Source organism: Balaenoptera acutorostrata, chromosome 9 (assembly GCF_949987535.1).
Source record: "Balaenoptera acutorostrata chromosome 9, mBalAcu1.1, whole genome shotgun sequence".
In the NCBI taxonomy this organism is placed as follows: domain Eukaryota; kingdom Metazoa; phylum Chordata; class Mammalia; order Artiodactyla; family Balaenopteridae; genus Balaenoptera; species Balaenoptera acutorostrata.
The window spans coordinates 82,683,279-82,698,048 of NC_080072.1; the positions used below are offsets into that span (position 1 = coordinate 82,683,279).

At 38.1% G+C, this 14,770-nt stretch overlaps 1 protein-coding gene across 2 annotated transcripts in view; it reads right to left on the reverse strand.

Moving 5' to 3' along the window:
* Positions 1-3,890: 3,890 nt before the first annotated feature.
* PDGFD (platelet derived growth factor D) overlaps positions 3,891-14,770 on the reverse strand; it is a 227,585-nt gene continuing 216,705 nt past the window's right edge. For both annotated transcript variants that reach the window (XM_057553773.1, XM_057553772.1), the window contains exons 6-7: positions 13,768-13,982; positions 3,891-4,530 (exon numbers count right to left, since the gene is read on the reverse strand). In XM_057553773.1, the coding sequence (XP_057409756.1) occupies positions 4,405-4,530; positions 13,768-13,982 (341 nt within the window). In that variant the 3' untranslated portion in view covers positions 3,891-4,404. The remainder of the gene's footprint in view (positions 4,531-13,767; positions 13,983-14,770) is intronic.

The window sequence follows — 14,770 nt, forward strand, 5'->3', positions numbered from 1 at the left end:
CCAGATACTTGAATTCTTAAAAGTGAATTTGTATTACAGGCATTATTTAAAATATAAATTGAACCCAAGAGTGATTTTAACATTTGGTTTCTGGCTACTAAGCCTGGAAACCAGTATTCAACAGTTTAAAATAATTAGAAAATCAAATGGCTTTATTAGAAAATGAAGATTTCTTGGCCCATAACTTGCTGCACTGAATATATTAGCCTTTATTATGGACTCAGCTCCACTCTCTTCTAATGCGATCTGCTAAAGAATTTTTAGAGATCTCTATAGAATTAAAATTTACTTTAAAAAGATAAAAATTAACTTGCAATTCTGAACTATAACGTGAACATCAAGCACAAAGTCTTAAATTAAGTGATTAGTTGTTTATCCATTGTTGATAAACTATGATATTCGGGAGATATCCCAGTGTGTTATGTTAAGTTTTAAAGACCTGTGTAGTCTTTAAGTAAGTTGATCATTAAAAAACAACAGAATTCAAGTGAATGTCAATAAAACCAGTGAATTATAAATATTCTTTCTTCTAGCATATTTGCTCAGAGCTGTCAATAAACAAAATTGTATTGCCTAGAACTTCAGGCATGAATACTAATCTATGAATTTAATTTAATGTTCTATCAGAGGACCCTAGGAGAATATGAAAAATTTGGACATCTGTTGAGTTACTAATATAAAACTGGACACATGCACCTTTCAGGAAATAAAATGAAATTCTTAATGTATTTGCATTAAAATACTGTTTATATATATATGGATAACATGATTTTTGTACATGAAAATCCAGGTTAGCTAAATGAACTACTCTACATCTTTCCCCGTTTTTCCCCATACTTTGACTCACACATTAGCTGGTATTTCTGATAGTAAAATTGATTCTTGCCACAGAATACATGTCTCTACTCCCTTTCCCCAAACAGCTCAAAACCACTAAACTAAATAAAGTGGCAGAGTTTCACCCAACCCTGTGCTGCTGTCATCCTGTCTCCAGTGGGATGATGATGAAGACTGAAATACATACGAGCAAAAGCAAAATTTCTTGCAGCGAGAAGAGCTCTCTTCAGTTTTTGCCCCCCCCATGTGATGCCAACACGTCACACACCAAACTCTATAGGAGTGTAGCCCCTAAATTGTTCCAGAAAGTGGCCGACTTGTCACTATACCCAAGGCCTTCTAGCTTTCTCTCTGATGCACTATGATACTTGCAGCCCCCCACCTGCTGGGAGGAAAAGTCCCCAACTCCCACAGATCACTTCCCAGGAATCCTTACAAATGCTACCAGATTGATCATCTGCCTTCATGTGATTTGAGACGGTTCGTAATTTACTGTCCAGCTGAAAGCACTCATGTTATGAAGGAAAACTACATATGATCTTTAAATCTGTTACTTTAAAATATTTTTGGTCACCTTAATGTATGCTTTAGGTTCAGGCATTATTTGGGGGGTTTGTTTCCAAATAATGAAATAAAATATTGATAATAAACAACTGAGCTGATAACACTTGCCCACCAGCTGGGGTGTCCATCTAGAGGGGAAAAGGTGTGAGGGTGGACATAATGTTATTGATTCCAGGTCGGCAAGGAGAGAGAGGCTGTGTACTCTCCAAAGTAAGGAATGTCAGAGGAGAATATCTTTCATTAAAAGGCCTGCAGGGAACAAACAGTCAAACAAAGAAGCAACAACAGCAGCAAGAAAACAACAAAACCCAAGTCCCACTTAATTTCCGGTTTCCGGTGGCTTCAGGAAGGGACAAAGTAAAAGCCTGTTTTCAGGGAACAACGTTCTAAAACCAGGCCTGCAGAAATCACCCGATCTTGTCACTCCAAGCAGCTGCATGTGTTTGGGGAAGTAAGTTTGTAACATTGTGCACCTTTTAAAACTGCAGTTGAGTACTAAATAATGGAGTAGTTTTGTTCGTAAGCAATATTTATTTTTCATGAAGATAGGAGGCATATGACATTTGTTATAGAAAATGCTACAAGACGAAAAAGCTGCATGTTACTGATATGACAAAAAACATGAAAAATTCTACTTACAAAAGTGCTCTGCCCTATAAGAACATATTGAACAGAAGGCATTATTCCAGGTGAGTGAGCCATGCAGAAATGAGGACTTATTAGGATTTATTTTGAAATGTAATTTGTACGGTGAGCTTTTTATCCCTTTGATGGCAGTGAAGCAGATTTATTGGCTACATGTTAGAAGTGCAATAGATAACAGATAACCAAGGGAGAAGTTTTAATAAAACACTCAGGAAAGAAAAAAAGAGGTGAGTGAATATGCCTGCTTACATTTCAGCTAATAAATAAAAGTACAGATGGGGCTTTAACTGAAAACCATCCTGGTTATTGCAGCCTGGAAGGTTTATTGAAAACTGGGTAGAACACTCTAATTCCTCATACTTACAACTGAACAAGCTAGAGTGATATAACACAAATTTGGGTTTTGGTACAGGAAGACTATGTTTTCATAGGAAACTTGGAAGAGGCGTGAAGGGGAAGAGTGGTTCCTGATTACTAGAGGGTCTGCCTCAGCTATTTTTGATTGTGCTCTGGGATTTTGCACAACTCAGCAATAGAGTATTTATTTTTACCAGTCATCCCCTGAGGTAAAAACACTGGACACTTTCAGGGAATTTTTGAAGGAACATCTTCAATAAGCATTGGCCTTTCGAAGAGCTGAGCAGAAATGAGCTCCTAAGGATGGTTGAGAACTTGGTCCTGAAAGCACCACGCTCAGAAATCCAAGTATATTTAGGCCGCTCCTCTGACACTGGGACTTAATGAGCCCCAGTCACATAGCCCTCATTCAACTTGGCTGTAGTCAGTAGGGCCCTGGACTCAGGGAAGAAACTGGCTCTCCTATTTTCTTTCAAGGTGAGATGAAAATTGTCATTCTCTCCAAGCAGTCCCTGAGCTATCTTGATTTCAGTGTCACTCTCTTAAGAGACTTGCTTTGGAGAATGATGAATCACTTCTTACGCCTGGAGTCAGTCTCTGAGGTCTTAACAGACATTAAGGAGCCAGGGAGGAAAAATTACTCTAAGTACCAATAATAACCCCCAGTGCAAAGACTGCTTCCTAGTGTAGAGCAGTGGCCGAACTTGCGCACCCACAATTTACAGTGTGGCTTCTTAGAACAAGCTCCATAGATTTGGAAAGAACCAGAGACCCCAGATCTAATTTCACTTAGTTCAGAAACAGGAATTCATCTGAATTGAATGGTGAGTGAGTACATGATTAGGAATCTACATCAATAAAACTGGGTTGTTTTAATACACAAAAGCTTCTAGGCTATAAATAGTCCATAATGGCTTGCCAAATATAAAATGCCATTGTAAATCCATGTCTGTATATCGAAGAGACAGAAACACAAAAGCAAGATACGTAAAATTAACTGGCATAATTTGGAGAGTATGTATCCGTTATTAAATATGGATCCCATTCAAATATTCCATCCGATTCCCAGTTATGTTAATATTTCAATGCTCACTTTTTTGACTTTCAACTGCCCACAGTTTTCAATGAACACTATTTTGAAAGGCTCATGCAGAGTCCTCATGCCATTCTCCAAAGGAGTTACTTCCGCAGAGAGGTTTTTGAAAAGAAACAATTCTGCTCTAGCTTATAAATTGTCTCTCATAGGGTTATAATAATAAACCTTGTGAGAATTTTTTGGAGATAGGTGTTAATGAATTTGCATGTGTCAGCAAGACACATAAAAAGAAGCCTTAATTTCTAAAGCACCTATATTATTATGACATGCTTTTGGAGACAGGTAATTATTGTCTATATAGCCAAGTATGTAGTACATCTCGTGAGAAAAATGGTTAGGAATGTGTTCTTCCCAGAAACCATATTTTTCCTTTTTTTATAATTAAGATATATGCATAAGAAAAATCTCATTTATTGGTTTTTAATATACAGGGTGCTTTCTTTAAAAGAGCAAGATCCAAAATTGTTTTGTGATTCAAAACTTAAAAATAAACAAATTCATCTTCCAAATCTTCCAATGACATGTTCCATGTATTTACTATGTCCCTTATTTTGTCAGATTTTAAGGGTCTAGATAATTAAACCATAGGTAAGCTCTGGTGTACCTGGTTATATATACTGAATAAACCATATGATCTATTTACACAGGGACATGGATATATATACATATATATCCTCAGACACTATTATTAAATGCAATCCTATATTCTTGGATATAGAGATTGATGATACACCTTTCTACTTCTCATGGCACTAACAAAGCTAGGTTGAAACTCAGCAACCACTTGTATTCATTGCTTTGCAGGCTAATAGTAAGTTCAGTTGCTGGTGGGAAAGGGGTCTCTTACCACACCCTCCTTAAAATAAAGGTTCTTTCATGCTTAATGTAAGTATGTGCACATTCTTTTATCGAGGTGGTCTTGAGCTGCAGATACAGTCGCACCGCTCATGGTGATCCAACTGGATGTCAACGAGAGCCATGTGCTTCGCTCTGCCCCTCCTCTTGAAATGGCCAGGCTCAAACTTTAACACCTAGGACAAAAAGCATTTCCTGTTAGAAAGCGCCTGGAGTATAACTCAACTACATACCACTTATTCTCTTTATGACAACTGGTTCTTAAGCCTTTGAGGATCCAATGAAAGCTATGTGCTCGCTCTTAGATTGCACACGTGTAAATATTTTTACAATCACCAACTCCTTAAAGTAATGGAGTTCACTGATAATAATGCCTCCTGCATTACCTACCTGCAGTACCAAGATGACTTCAGGTGTCTGAGCAGGTATTTACTGAGAGCTTTCTAAGGGCCTGCTTTGTGCCAAGTGCTGTCCCAAATATTATCATAAAGACTCTTCTGACCAAAGCATGTGCTATGGATAAATATAATACTGAGCATATTATTATCTCTTTAGACAGGACAACGAATAAAGTCATGAACATAATATGCTGGTATGGCTAAATGTTTGGTTGACGTAAAACATTTTGCCCTGACAAAGGTCATTAGTGGCCATTAATAACTGAAGATGTGTGTATGTTCTTACATATTTGTTAAGATAGAATACCTATTATAATTCGAAACAGATCATGCTCCACTAAGATCTTTGTACATTAATACCTGTATAACAGTATGACATTTCTTGAATTAATAAAGTATATCCTTAATTTTTTACATTAATAGGTTTAAATGTAATTTTTTGAATTATTAAGTTTAAATAGGAGCTAACTCTTCTTCCCGAGTGTGGCCTTCACTGAAGTCAATATTTGCCATCATATGCACAAATACTGGTTTTCTATACACTCCACAGTCAGTTTAATTGCTTCTTGCTTTATATTCTGAGGCTCCTGTTAGCCTTTATTTTTGATTTTGTTCTACTTTCCCTTTTAGAATTTAAACTCTGCATGACACCACATGCTACATGTATTATGTAGCATTTTATGGTTTTCAAAGAATTTGCACAGATGCACTATTTCATTTGCCCTCAGACAAACCTTGTCACACAGTAGAGAAGGTATCTTTATTCACAATTTATAGGCGGGAGAACTGAGATTCCAAAGGAGGCCAAGTGCCAGAGTCTTCTGGCAACCTGGAGCTGGGAGCAGGGCTTTTGTCCTCTAGGCTTCTAGCACACTCGAACCCAAGGACCCAACACCTCTCCAATGTGGTTACGATTTCCTTTTGTGTCTCAAAGCTGTGTCAGGCACACATGTGAACTGAAATGGGGACCTGATGCTTGGTATACGTTGGTCCTAGATGAAGATTAGATGCTTTCAAGGCTGTATAACTTTTCATGGCATCCCCACAATTTTTTACTATGGATTGTCTTCCCAGCAATTTTCTCATCCTCACATTCCCTGTTTCAAGTCATAAACAAACCAAAACCACCTACTAGGACACTAGGCCTAGAGTCCTCAGTCCTCATGTGTCCCCTTTACTTTAGCATTTAGCCCTGTTGTTCCATAAGAGTTCTGTGGGGTGGGTCATTTGTTCAATGTTCAATAAAGCTAAGGAGCCTGGACTCTGCTAACACAGAGTGAAATACTGAGTCCCGTTTGTAGAAGAGCTTCAAAAGAATATTGTGAATACAAAACTGGGGTGGGTTGGGTGGGAAGGAATGCCCCAGGAGAGTTCATGAGGGAGGCATAAAGACTCAAAACTACTTGATTGTAGTAAAGCTAGTCCAGATGCCAGTTTTGATAGCCAATTATCTTTTTTACCTGCAATTCTACTGCACTTACACTATGTATCACACAAGTTCACATGACGTATGATGCTTTCTCTCTATTAATTGTATTACAAGTGCCTTGAGGACAAGGATAGCAAAAACAATCACTAACATTATTGAGTTTTTACAAGATGCCACACACTGTTGTGACTTTGCAAGTATTAAATGTTTTGGATGTCACTGCAATACTATGAGATAGGTACTTTTCTAATTTTGTTCCCAGATAAGGAAAGAGAGAGATTAAGGTTACAGAGCCAGTGACTGGTGTAACCAGTATTTGACTCCGTGTGGCCTAACTTGTACCCTTACCTGGAAATTGAAATTTTGTTTGTGCAGGTCAGCAGCATGTTGGGAACATAGTAGCTGCTAAAGAATGTACCTGGGTGAACGTGGTGGGTGATGCTGCCAGCGTAGAAGTATGGGAACGTATGTTCACGGTGTCTCCTCCCTGCATCTCCTCTACCCCAACCTCCAGCAAACAGACGGGGCAAAACAAAACAAGCCAAGAAATAAAGCAGAGGCCAGAATGAAGGGGCCTATGCTTTGCATCACTTTTAAGCCTTTCACAATTGTGAAATAAAATTTCAAGTATCCATAGCAGAATGACAATGACATTTGCCTTTCCCTGCTCCCATGTTCTCTCTTGCTGGGTCTCTAAAGAAAATAAAAGCTGTTGTGTCTCTGTGGAAAAAATAAGTAACCAAAGCAATGGATGAAGAGTATATTGCATTTTGGGGGATTAAATACCCTGCCCATGACAGATATGAAAGCCCTTCTGTGCCATATTTAGTCAAAATGCCTTGGAAGGGGTTAAGGGTTGGGTTCCTACAACTTTGCCAAGAATTTCTCTAATATTAGTCACTGTTGTCCAGCCTATAAACCAGATTGGGGAGTTGGAATATTCAGGGTAAGAAAATGATTCCTAAGAAGCTGAGCATATGATAAATATTCTCTGTTTAAAAAAGACCATTATCAAAGCCTAATATGTTGCCATGACCGATATCTATAAAATCAGTGCTCTGTTGATTTGCTTCCTCTTTTGATGACAAATGAAAGTGTGTGCCTTGGGATGAGAGCAGAGCCTGGCCAGTTTTTCTAACTGGTCTCCTGATTGTTCAGGGATTTTCCTTGTGTTTTATATTAAGCCATGTGAGCACAGTATATATGTGTTTTGCTGATAAGAGGAGAAAAATGAATTGGCAGACACTTTTCCAGACAAGACAGGAAAGCATTGTTTGAACAAAGTGGAAATTGGACTGCTTTACTGGCTGATCACAGCACTGATGTTCAAAGCTTTCAGACCATGTAATAATCTTAGGTTCAGGTATACAGCATTGAAAGGAGGAAGAAAGCAAAGCTGATTTGAGAGAGCCTGAAAAGTTAAAAGAAAAATGAAAAGCCTTTATCTGAGAAAGCAAACTGTCTATGGGTTATCTGGTCACCTTTAAAGGAAAGGAACCATTGAATTAATTACAGCTGCCAAAGGACACTCACTAATAGGTACCATCACAAAATGCTTTCCTATTTTCTGAGCTTTGATTCACAGCTGCAAGCACACACACTGAAATAAAAATCCACGGAGGAGCAGCCAGCCATTTCTTATCACCTATGGGTGAAAATGGCAATCTTGGCCCTTCTCCACCATCTGGAAAACCACATGAAGCCAAGGAAAGATGACTTTTACTAAATGGAGAATGACTGAGCCAGTTGGCAGCTTTCATACCACTACACAAAATCAAAGATGCTCAGTTTGCAAATTACCATAACACAAAAGATATTTAACTACGGTTACTCGCCTTGTTGCCCATAAACCACTGAATGAATCATTGCCATAAAGCTATTACACTAATAAAACAATACTAGGCAGAAAAGCTATCTGCCAAGTTGAGTTCTTGTTTACTGCAAATACAAAAAAGGTTGTTAAGGCCTTGTAACAGTTCTCAAATTAATGGCTGACATAGGAACACAAGTACATATTTCAGGACACATGTATTGTATAAACCTGAATCATTAAGAGTTTATTTAAGGTTCTACCCAACTCCTAAAACAGGTAGCATTCAGTACACATAGTTTCTTATCTTAAAAAAAAAAAAAAGCTTCATATTTTTGCTTCCATTTTGATTTCTTTTATGCTTATAGACTTTATGAAAAATGTTAAGATTTTTAAGGGCTGGTAATCAACTTTTCTGAAACCTAAAGTGAGTACAAGCAAAAATATTTTGAGAAGGGATAACATATTATTTTCTACCTGGGTCATTGCTCATCCTGCAGGTGATAGTTTCAAGGGAAGCTGAGACATAGTCCTCAATAAGAAAGACACAAATAACAGAGTTCAGCAATGTTTTGCTGACAAGCTAAGTATGAAGGTGACCAAAGGCGGGGGTTATACTATGGATCTATACAACGCTCATGAATTTTCAAAATGCAATCTTGACCTCTAAAAGTAAGTGGACATTTACTTATAACTGAAATTTTCTGTGAGCACTTTGGGGTGTATTTAGCCACAGTTCTACCTTCAGAGAACTAAACAGGTAAATGATTTTGACAGCACTTTAGAGGGTTAACGACTACACGTTCAGCCCACCAATTGCAGAAAACATAATGGAAGCCTAGCTGGGCACCAAGTTTCAGAGCACTGCATTAGCATTGAGTATCATTCATGTCACAGATGGGTCTTTGTCTACCTGGGGAATATCATGTCCCAAGGCAGGTTTGCTAAACTTTGGCAGGAAGGCCTAATGTGAAGCCAGAGCTCCAAGGGAAAGGATGTATGCACTCTGCAGTACTTAGAGAGTCCCTTCACCAGTGAGTCATTCGGGCCATAAGGGAGTCAGAACTGAGAAGTCCCGACCACATTCTCAGAAAATTCCACCCACATCTGTCTAGTGCTTTACAGTCTTCAGATGCTTTCATTCTACCAGGATCCCCAAGAGATAAGTAGCACAGGTATTACTACCGAAGAGTGAATAAACTTTTTTATAAGCATTCTATAAACAGCAACTGTTCCAGATCATATATCTTTGTTCTTTTGCATTTACTTAGCACTTCAACCACCAATTTGTTTACATTCCTAACACAATTTCAGTAAAATAAGATTTAGGGAGTAGGTGAATGGATATCATATAATTTCAGATCTGTCGGGGAACTCAAAATTGTAGGTTATCATGGGGAGTAAGTGAGCAAACCTGAGGCCCTGGGGAGTTTTAAGTAGCTGGCCCTAGGTGGCCTCCCATGTGATCCCACATCTTCTCTCTTCAGTTGTGTGATTTTTTTTCTCTATTGTCTTGTCTCTTCTAGGAACACACAGGAAAGGCCTGCAAGAGAGTTGTCTCATGGTCTCACTCAAAGAGGGAGAAAGAGGAAGAAGCAGGGAGACTCTATATAAGCTCTAGAAATGCTGTTTCCAGAAAAAGAATTGAAAAGAGATTTTCTTGACTTTTGTTATGGTTAGTTATAATTATAACCCCAAAACTCATTGCCTTTGCCATAGAGTAGAAATCTTTTGAAAAAAATTGCTTTCCTGTCTCGCTGGTTTCAATTTGCAATTTTACCTAAATTTGTTTCAATGACAGATGCTTAAAACATGTAAAAATTAAAAGTACCATTCTTTTATCTCAAGTCTAAAGCTCAACATTTTATTACCTCTAATTAATCTTTTGTTTCATATATATAAATATCTGCTTACATCTTCTAACTCAAGCTGAAATGGGCAGCAGATTTTTAATATAAAATTCGTATACTTAAAGTAAAGTTAAAATAAAAAGAATCCTCCGAAGTCATTTTTTCATTTTTTCAAGCAACAGGAATGATTCTAGATGTTGTAAATATGCCAGACACAGAGATGTGTCTAGGCTTATGCTGTTCAATATGGTAGTCCCTAGCCATGTGTAGCTATTTACATTAAATTAGTTAAAATTAAATAAAATAAAAAAATCAGTTTCTCATTTGCATTACACACATTTCAAGTACCCCATAACCACATGTTGCTAGTGACTACCAGATTGGATAGTACAGATATGGAACATTCCTATCACTGCAGAAAGTTCTACCAGATAGTGCAGGTATATCAGCATTGTGACAAAATCATGAGAGGAAGGACAGAGAAAATTAACTTCTATCTTTCTCTCTCTGTTGCCTCCTAAGTTTTTGGCTGTTGACTGAATGGACATAGCCAGGAGACCAAACGATAAAAAATAAACCAGTAAGTATTAATTTAAAAGGTCACCATATTTTTTGGAAATATCCCTTCATTACACATTATCAAGGAAAGATAACTAAAATAATAGCACCCTCTAATTGTCTACACAATATGTTTTCTGGAACTTTCCCTTTTTAAAAATCACTACCAAAAGTATTTTTTTATATCCCACATATTCCAAGAAGCATAGAAATGTTGCTAGGAAAAAGACTTTAACAGGATACCTATAAAATTTTGAGAACAGGAAATAATACAGATGGTAACATTTTATTGCACAGTGAAAAATGCTCAGAGCCCTACAGGAGAAGTCGCATGACCTGGGAAAAGAGCAATGATATTAACTTCCTTCTATTTATAATTTCTAATTATTGGTAATTTTATAATTATACATTTTAATTTCTTGGATTTTACTCCTAAATGTTGAGCTTTGAAATATCTGTGGAGTCATACAGGCCTGCTTATGTGACAAGTTCTAGCCACCCCCTTAAGGGTGCTCATCTGTCATGAAAACTCATTTCACATCTCATCAGTTACAACCAGGAGCTGGGGAAACCAGTTTCTCATTTCTCTGAGTTAAGAATACAGACACAGAACTAATAGAACAGAGGACAAGGATTCTTCCCTAATGAGACTGAGCTCAAGCAACCCCCATTTCTGGAAATGGAACAAGCCTCCTGCTCTTTTCCACAGGGCACTGGACAGAGTGGTCACTGTGACACATTTCAAAGGTATTTTAGGAGTTTGGGGCAAGTGTGCCAGCCGTGTGTGTTCCAGGTATGCAGTTACTGACTGAGTGATTGATGCTGTTTTGTCCCTTTGTCCAGAACTCAGCAGAGTGATTTTGTACAGAGCTCAGCAGACTCCGAGAAGTAAAAATATCATGACATGTTTCAAAGACGTGATTTAGACAGCAGTTTCAAAAATATGCCAACATTTTAAACCCACTCATGTGATTGAACAAAGAGACCAAGGGCTTCCCCTTCTAGATATTAATTGTGAACAGAAATTTACAGGTAACAGCTACTGTGTACAGAGACAAGAATAGACCTAAGAAAAGGACCCTTTAGACTCCTTCAGAGTTAACTGTCTGGGAGGTGAGGGTCCTTTTGGGTGTATGTTTAACTCTGTGTTTCCACAATAAGCAATTTAAAAAATCAAACTGCAACTTCTATCTGAGCGGAGAGTCAAGATGAAAATAAAGCATCAAAGGCCTGAACTCACATGTTTTTCCTCACAGTTAAGACTACGTAGAGATCTTGTCACTTCCTGGCTTATTTTAACTGGAACCAAATTACTGAATTCTGCATTTGTCCTCAGGGTATGACTCAACAATACAAAATTCACGTTCTTAGACACAAAGGACAAAGTCCAATCTAGAGTTCATCAGGTCATACAAAAATAAAACACAATGAACACAGTCAACAGCATTCCCTGGATATGAGAACAGATATTTTTTTTACTTTGAAAACTGTGGGGTGGAGTAAGAAATTCTTGTGACTAAGAAAACCAGCTCTATGCCGGTCTAAAATCGTGTGTCCCCGTCTGTCTGAGGTAAGCAGGGTTATTGTGGTCTCCGACCTCCTGCATTTCCCAAGTTGAAAATACTGCTTATGACGTATCCCTTTTCATTTAGCTCAGAAATTACCTCCTAACTTATTGTTTTATTGTTTTCAGGATAACAAAATGGCTGTATAAAGCGGGAGATTTTATTTAGGGAGCATCATCTATTCCTTTGTTTTGGTGGATACTGATGAAAAGCAACTCAAACAATAATTCCTAACAATAGTGTTTGCTTCATACTTTAGTTTATATATATTTTTTTTTTTCTTTTTTTTTTTTTGTCTGCATTGTGTCTTTGTTGCTGCGCGTGGGTTTTCTCTAGTTGAGGCGAGCAGGGGCTACTCTTCGTTGCAGTGTGCGGGCTTCTCACTGCGGTGGCTTCTCTTGTTGTGGAGCACAGGCTCTAGGCACATGGGCTTCAGTAGTTGTGGCATGTGGGCTCAGTAGTTGTGGCTTGCGGGCTCCAGAGTGCCGGCTCAGTAGTTGTGGCAAACGGGCTTAGTTGCTCCATGGCATGTGGGATCTTCCCAAGCCAGGGCTTGAACCCATGTCCCCTGAATTGGCAGGTGGATTCTTAACCACTACGCTACCAGGGAAATCCTTTATTTTATATTTTAGACAAATTTCAATAAGATGTTTCACATCTTACAAAATGCACTTCATATGCACCGTTTTATGTGATTCCCCAGAACCATCCTGTATGGGATTATCGGATATAATTTCTTAGTCCTATTTCACGCACATGAAAACCACGTCTCTAAACTTTAGTGACTCACAAAATCAGGAAGTAATAGGGTTGCCGTCAATTTCAAGAGCAGTGCTAACTCCCCTTACGTTCACTCTTTCTTTAACCTTCAATAAAGTGCTATATATTTTTAAAAAAGAGAGCACAGTGTTACTAGTTATAAGAATATAGACTTTAGAAACAGTTGATCAGTTTAGGTCCTGGCTCTGTGAGTTACTGACCAAGTCACGCTGGTCAATCTACTGCTGGTCTCAGTTTACTCATCTATAAAAAGGGAATAAAAATAGCACTCCCCTGTCAGCATTGTGGAGAAACTGCCAAGTGAGTTAATGATTGCTTACAATTATGTCTGGTACACAGTAAAGGCTTAACATGCATTCCCTGTTATTATCATCAAAGTTTACTGCTCTCCTTAAATTTTTGTTCCTCTTATATCTTTAGGTTTACTTTTGTTTATTTTTGCATAATTTCAGAGCTGATTCCTCAGAGCACTCAGTCACATTTAGGAAAAATTAGTACTTCTGGAAGAAAAATATTTCCATATTTAGAAAATGAAAAAGTCTGACAATGTATCTTTTCTGACAATTTATATTTTGCTATCTTTACCCTGCTTCATTTTTCAATGACTTGATTGAATTAAAGTTTGGATCTTAGCATTTTCTTAACATAACCTAGATTTGCAGTCATACACTGTAAATGAATCCCATCATATTTCTATAAGGAAGCCAAGTAAGCTCTCAAATTACTGCATCATACATTTGATTGTGCATACTAACAAGAGTGTTGTCAACCCACATGATATATTATGAATAAGGGTAAGAAAAAGGAAACCCTTCTTCAGGATACACTCTCCCCAGGGCACCTGGCTAGGCAAATTTAGCTTGAGTACAATTTCCCAATCATCCCCCTGGGAGGTGCCCCTGTGCAGTGAACAACGTGAACAACCAATGCAATGATCCTGTTTCCCAGCAGCCTAGAGATTACAGGACTTTTGCAGCTGAAAAGGCTAAATGCAGCACTGCAACAAATCTGAAAACGGCATACCTCGTGATACTTCTTCACAGTTTTCCCTGAATTGCACGTACAGGACTTCCAGCTGACAGTTCCACAGCCACAGTTTCCCCCACAGCGTTGCACGAGGAGGCAGCGTGGAAAGAAGACCACATTGGTCACCTTCAGCTCCTCTCTCAAGTTGACCGAGTAATTCCTGGGAGTGCAACTGTAACGCTTGACGTCATCATTGAGCCTGTCCAGGTCAACTGTAAGAAACACAGCACCGTGTAAGCAAGTGCACGACTGCGGCATACACACTCGGCACACATTTTTGCAAACAGGCTGGGAAGATTCTCTGAGGACAGCCTTACCCCAGGGCTTGAATCTATCCTTGGGATCTCAGTTACTACCCCAAACACCAAAGATGGAAAATCTAGTTTCTCTTTTGATCCTATCTGCCCTTCAAAAAAAAAAAAGTCAACAACAGCAAAGAGAAAACAAAAAACCTTCAAAAACTTAGTTAAATCTATATCTTGGCTCAATTTTCCTTGCACTTTTTTAATGCAAAAAAAAAAAAAAGTTCCAAGGAAAGAAAATGTAACATTCAGCAATTTAAAATAATTGTCTTTGCTTTAAAAAATGTGTGTGTGTGTGTATCTTCTTGATTCTAAATAACCCCTGACTGTAAACCATTACTTAAATAAAATTTGAATTATATCAGGGACACATTAGGGAGAACTACTCTAATCGATGCACCTGGCAGTGAAATTTTACAAGTAAATGTGAGGAATAAAAAGGTTTTGGCTTCATTTTAAATCCGAGGTCAACCAAAATGTCAAAGGACATGGCTTTTGGGGGGTTGTGAATATGATGGAATTTTGTGCATTGGGTCCTAGATGGCAGTATAGCGTACTGGTTAAGTGCTTGGGCTCTGCAGTAAGGCTACAGCTGCACTCACATCATGGTTATGCCTCCTTTTAGTTGGAAAGTTACTCGACTGCTCCAAACCTCTGCTTCTTCATCTATAAAATGTAAATAGTATAACTTTACTTAT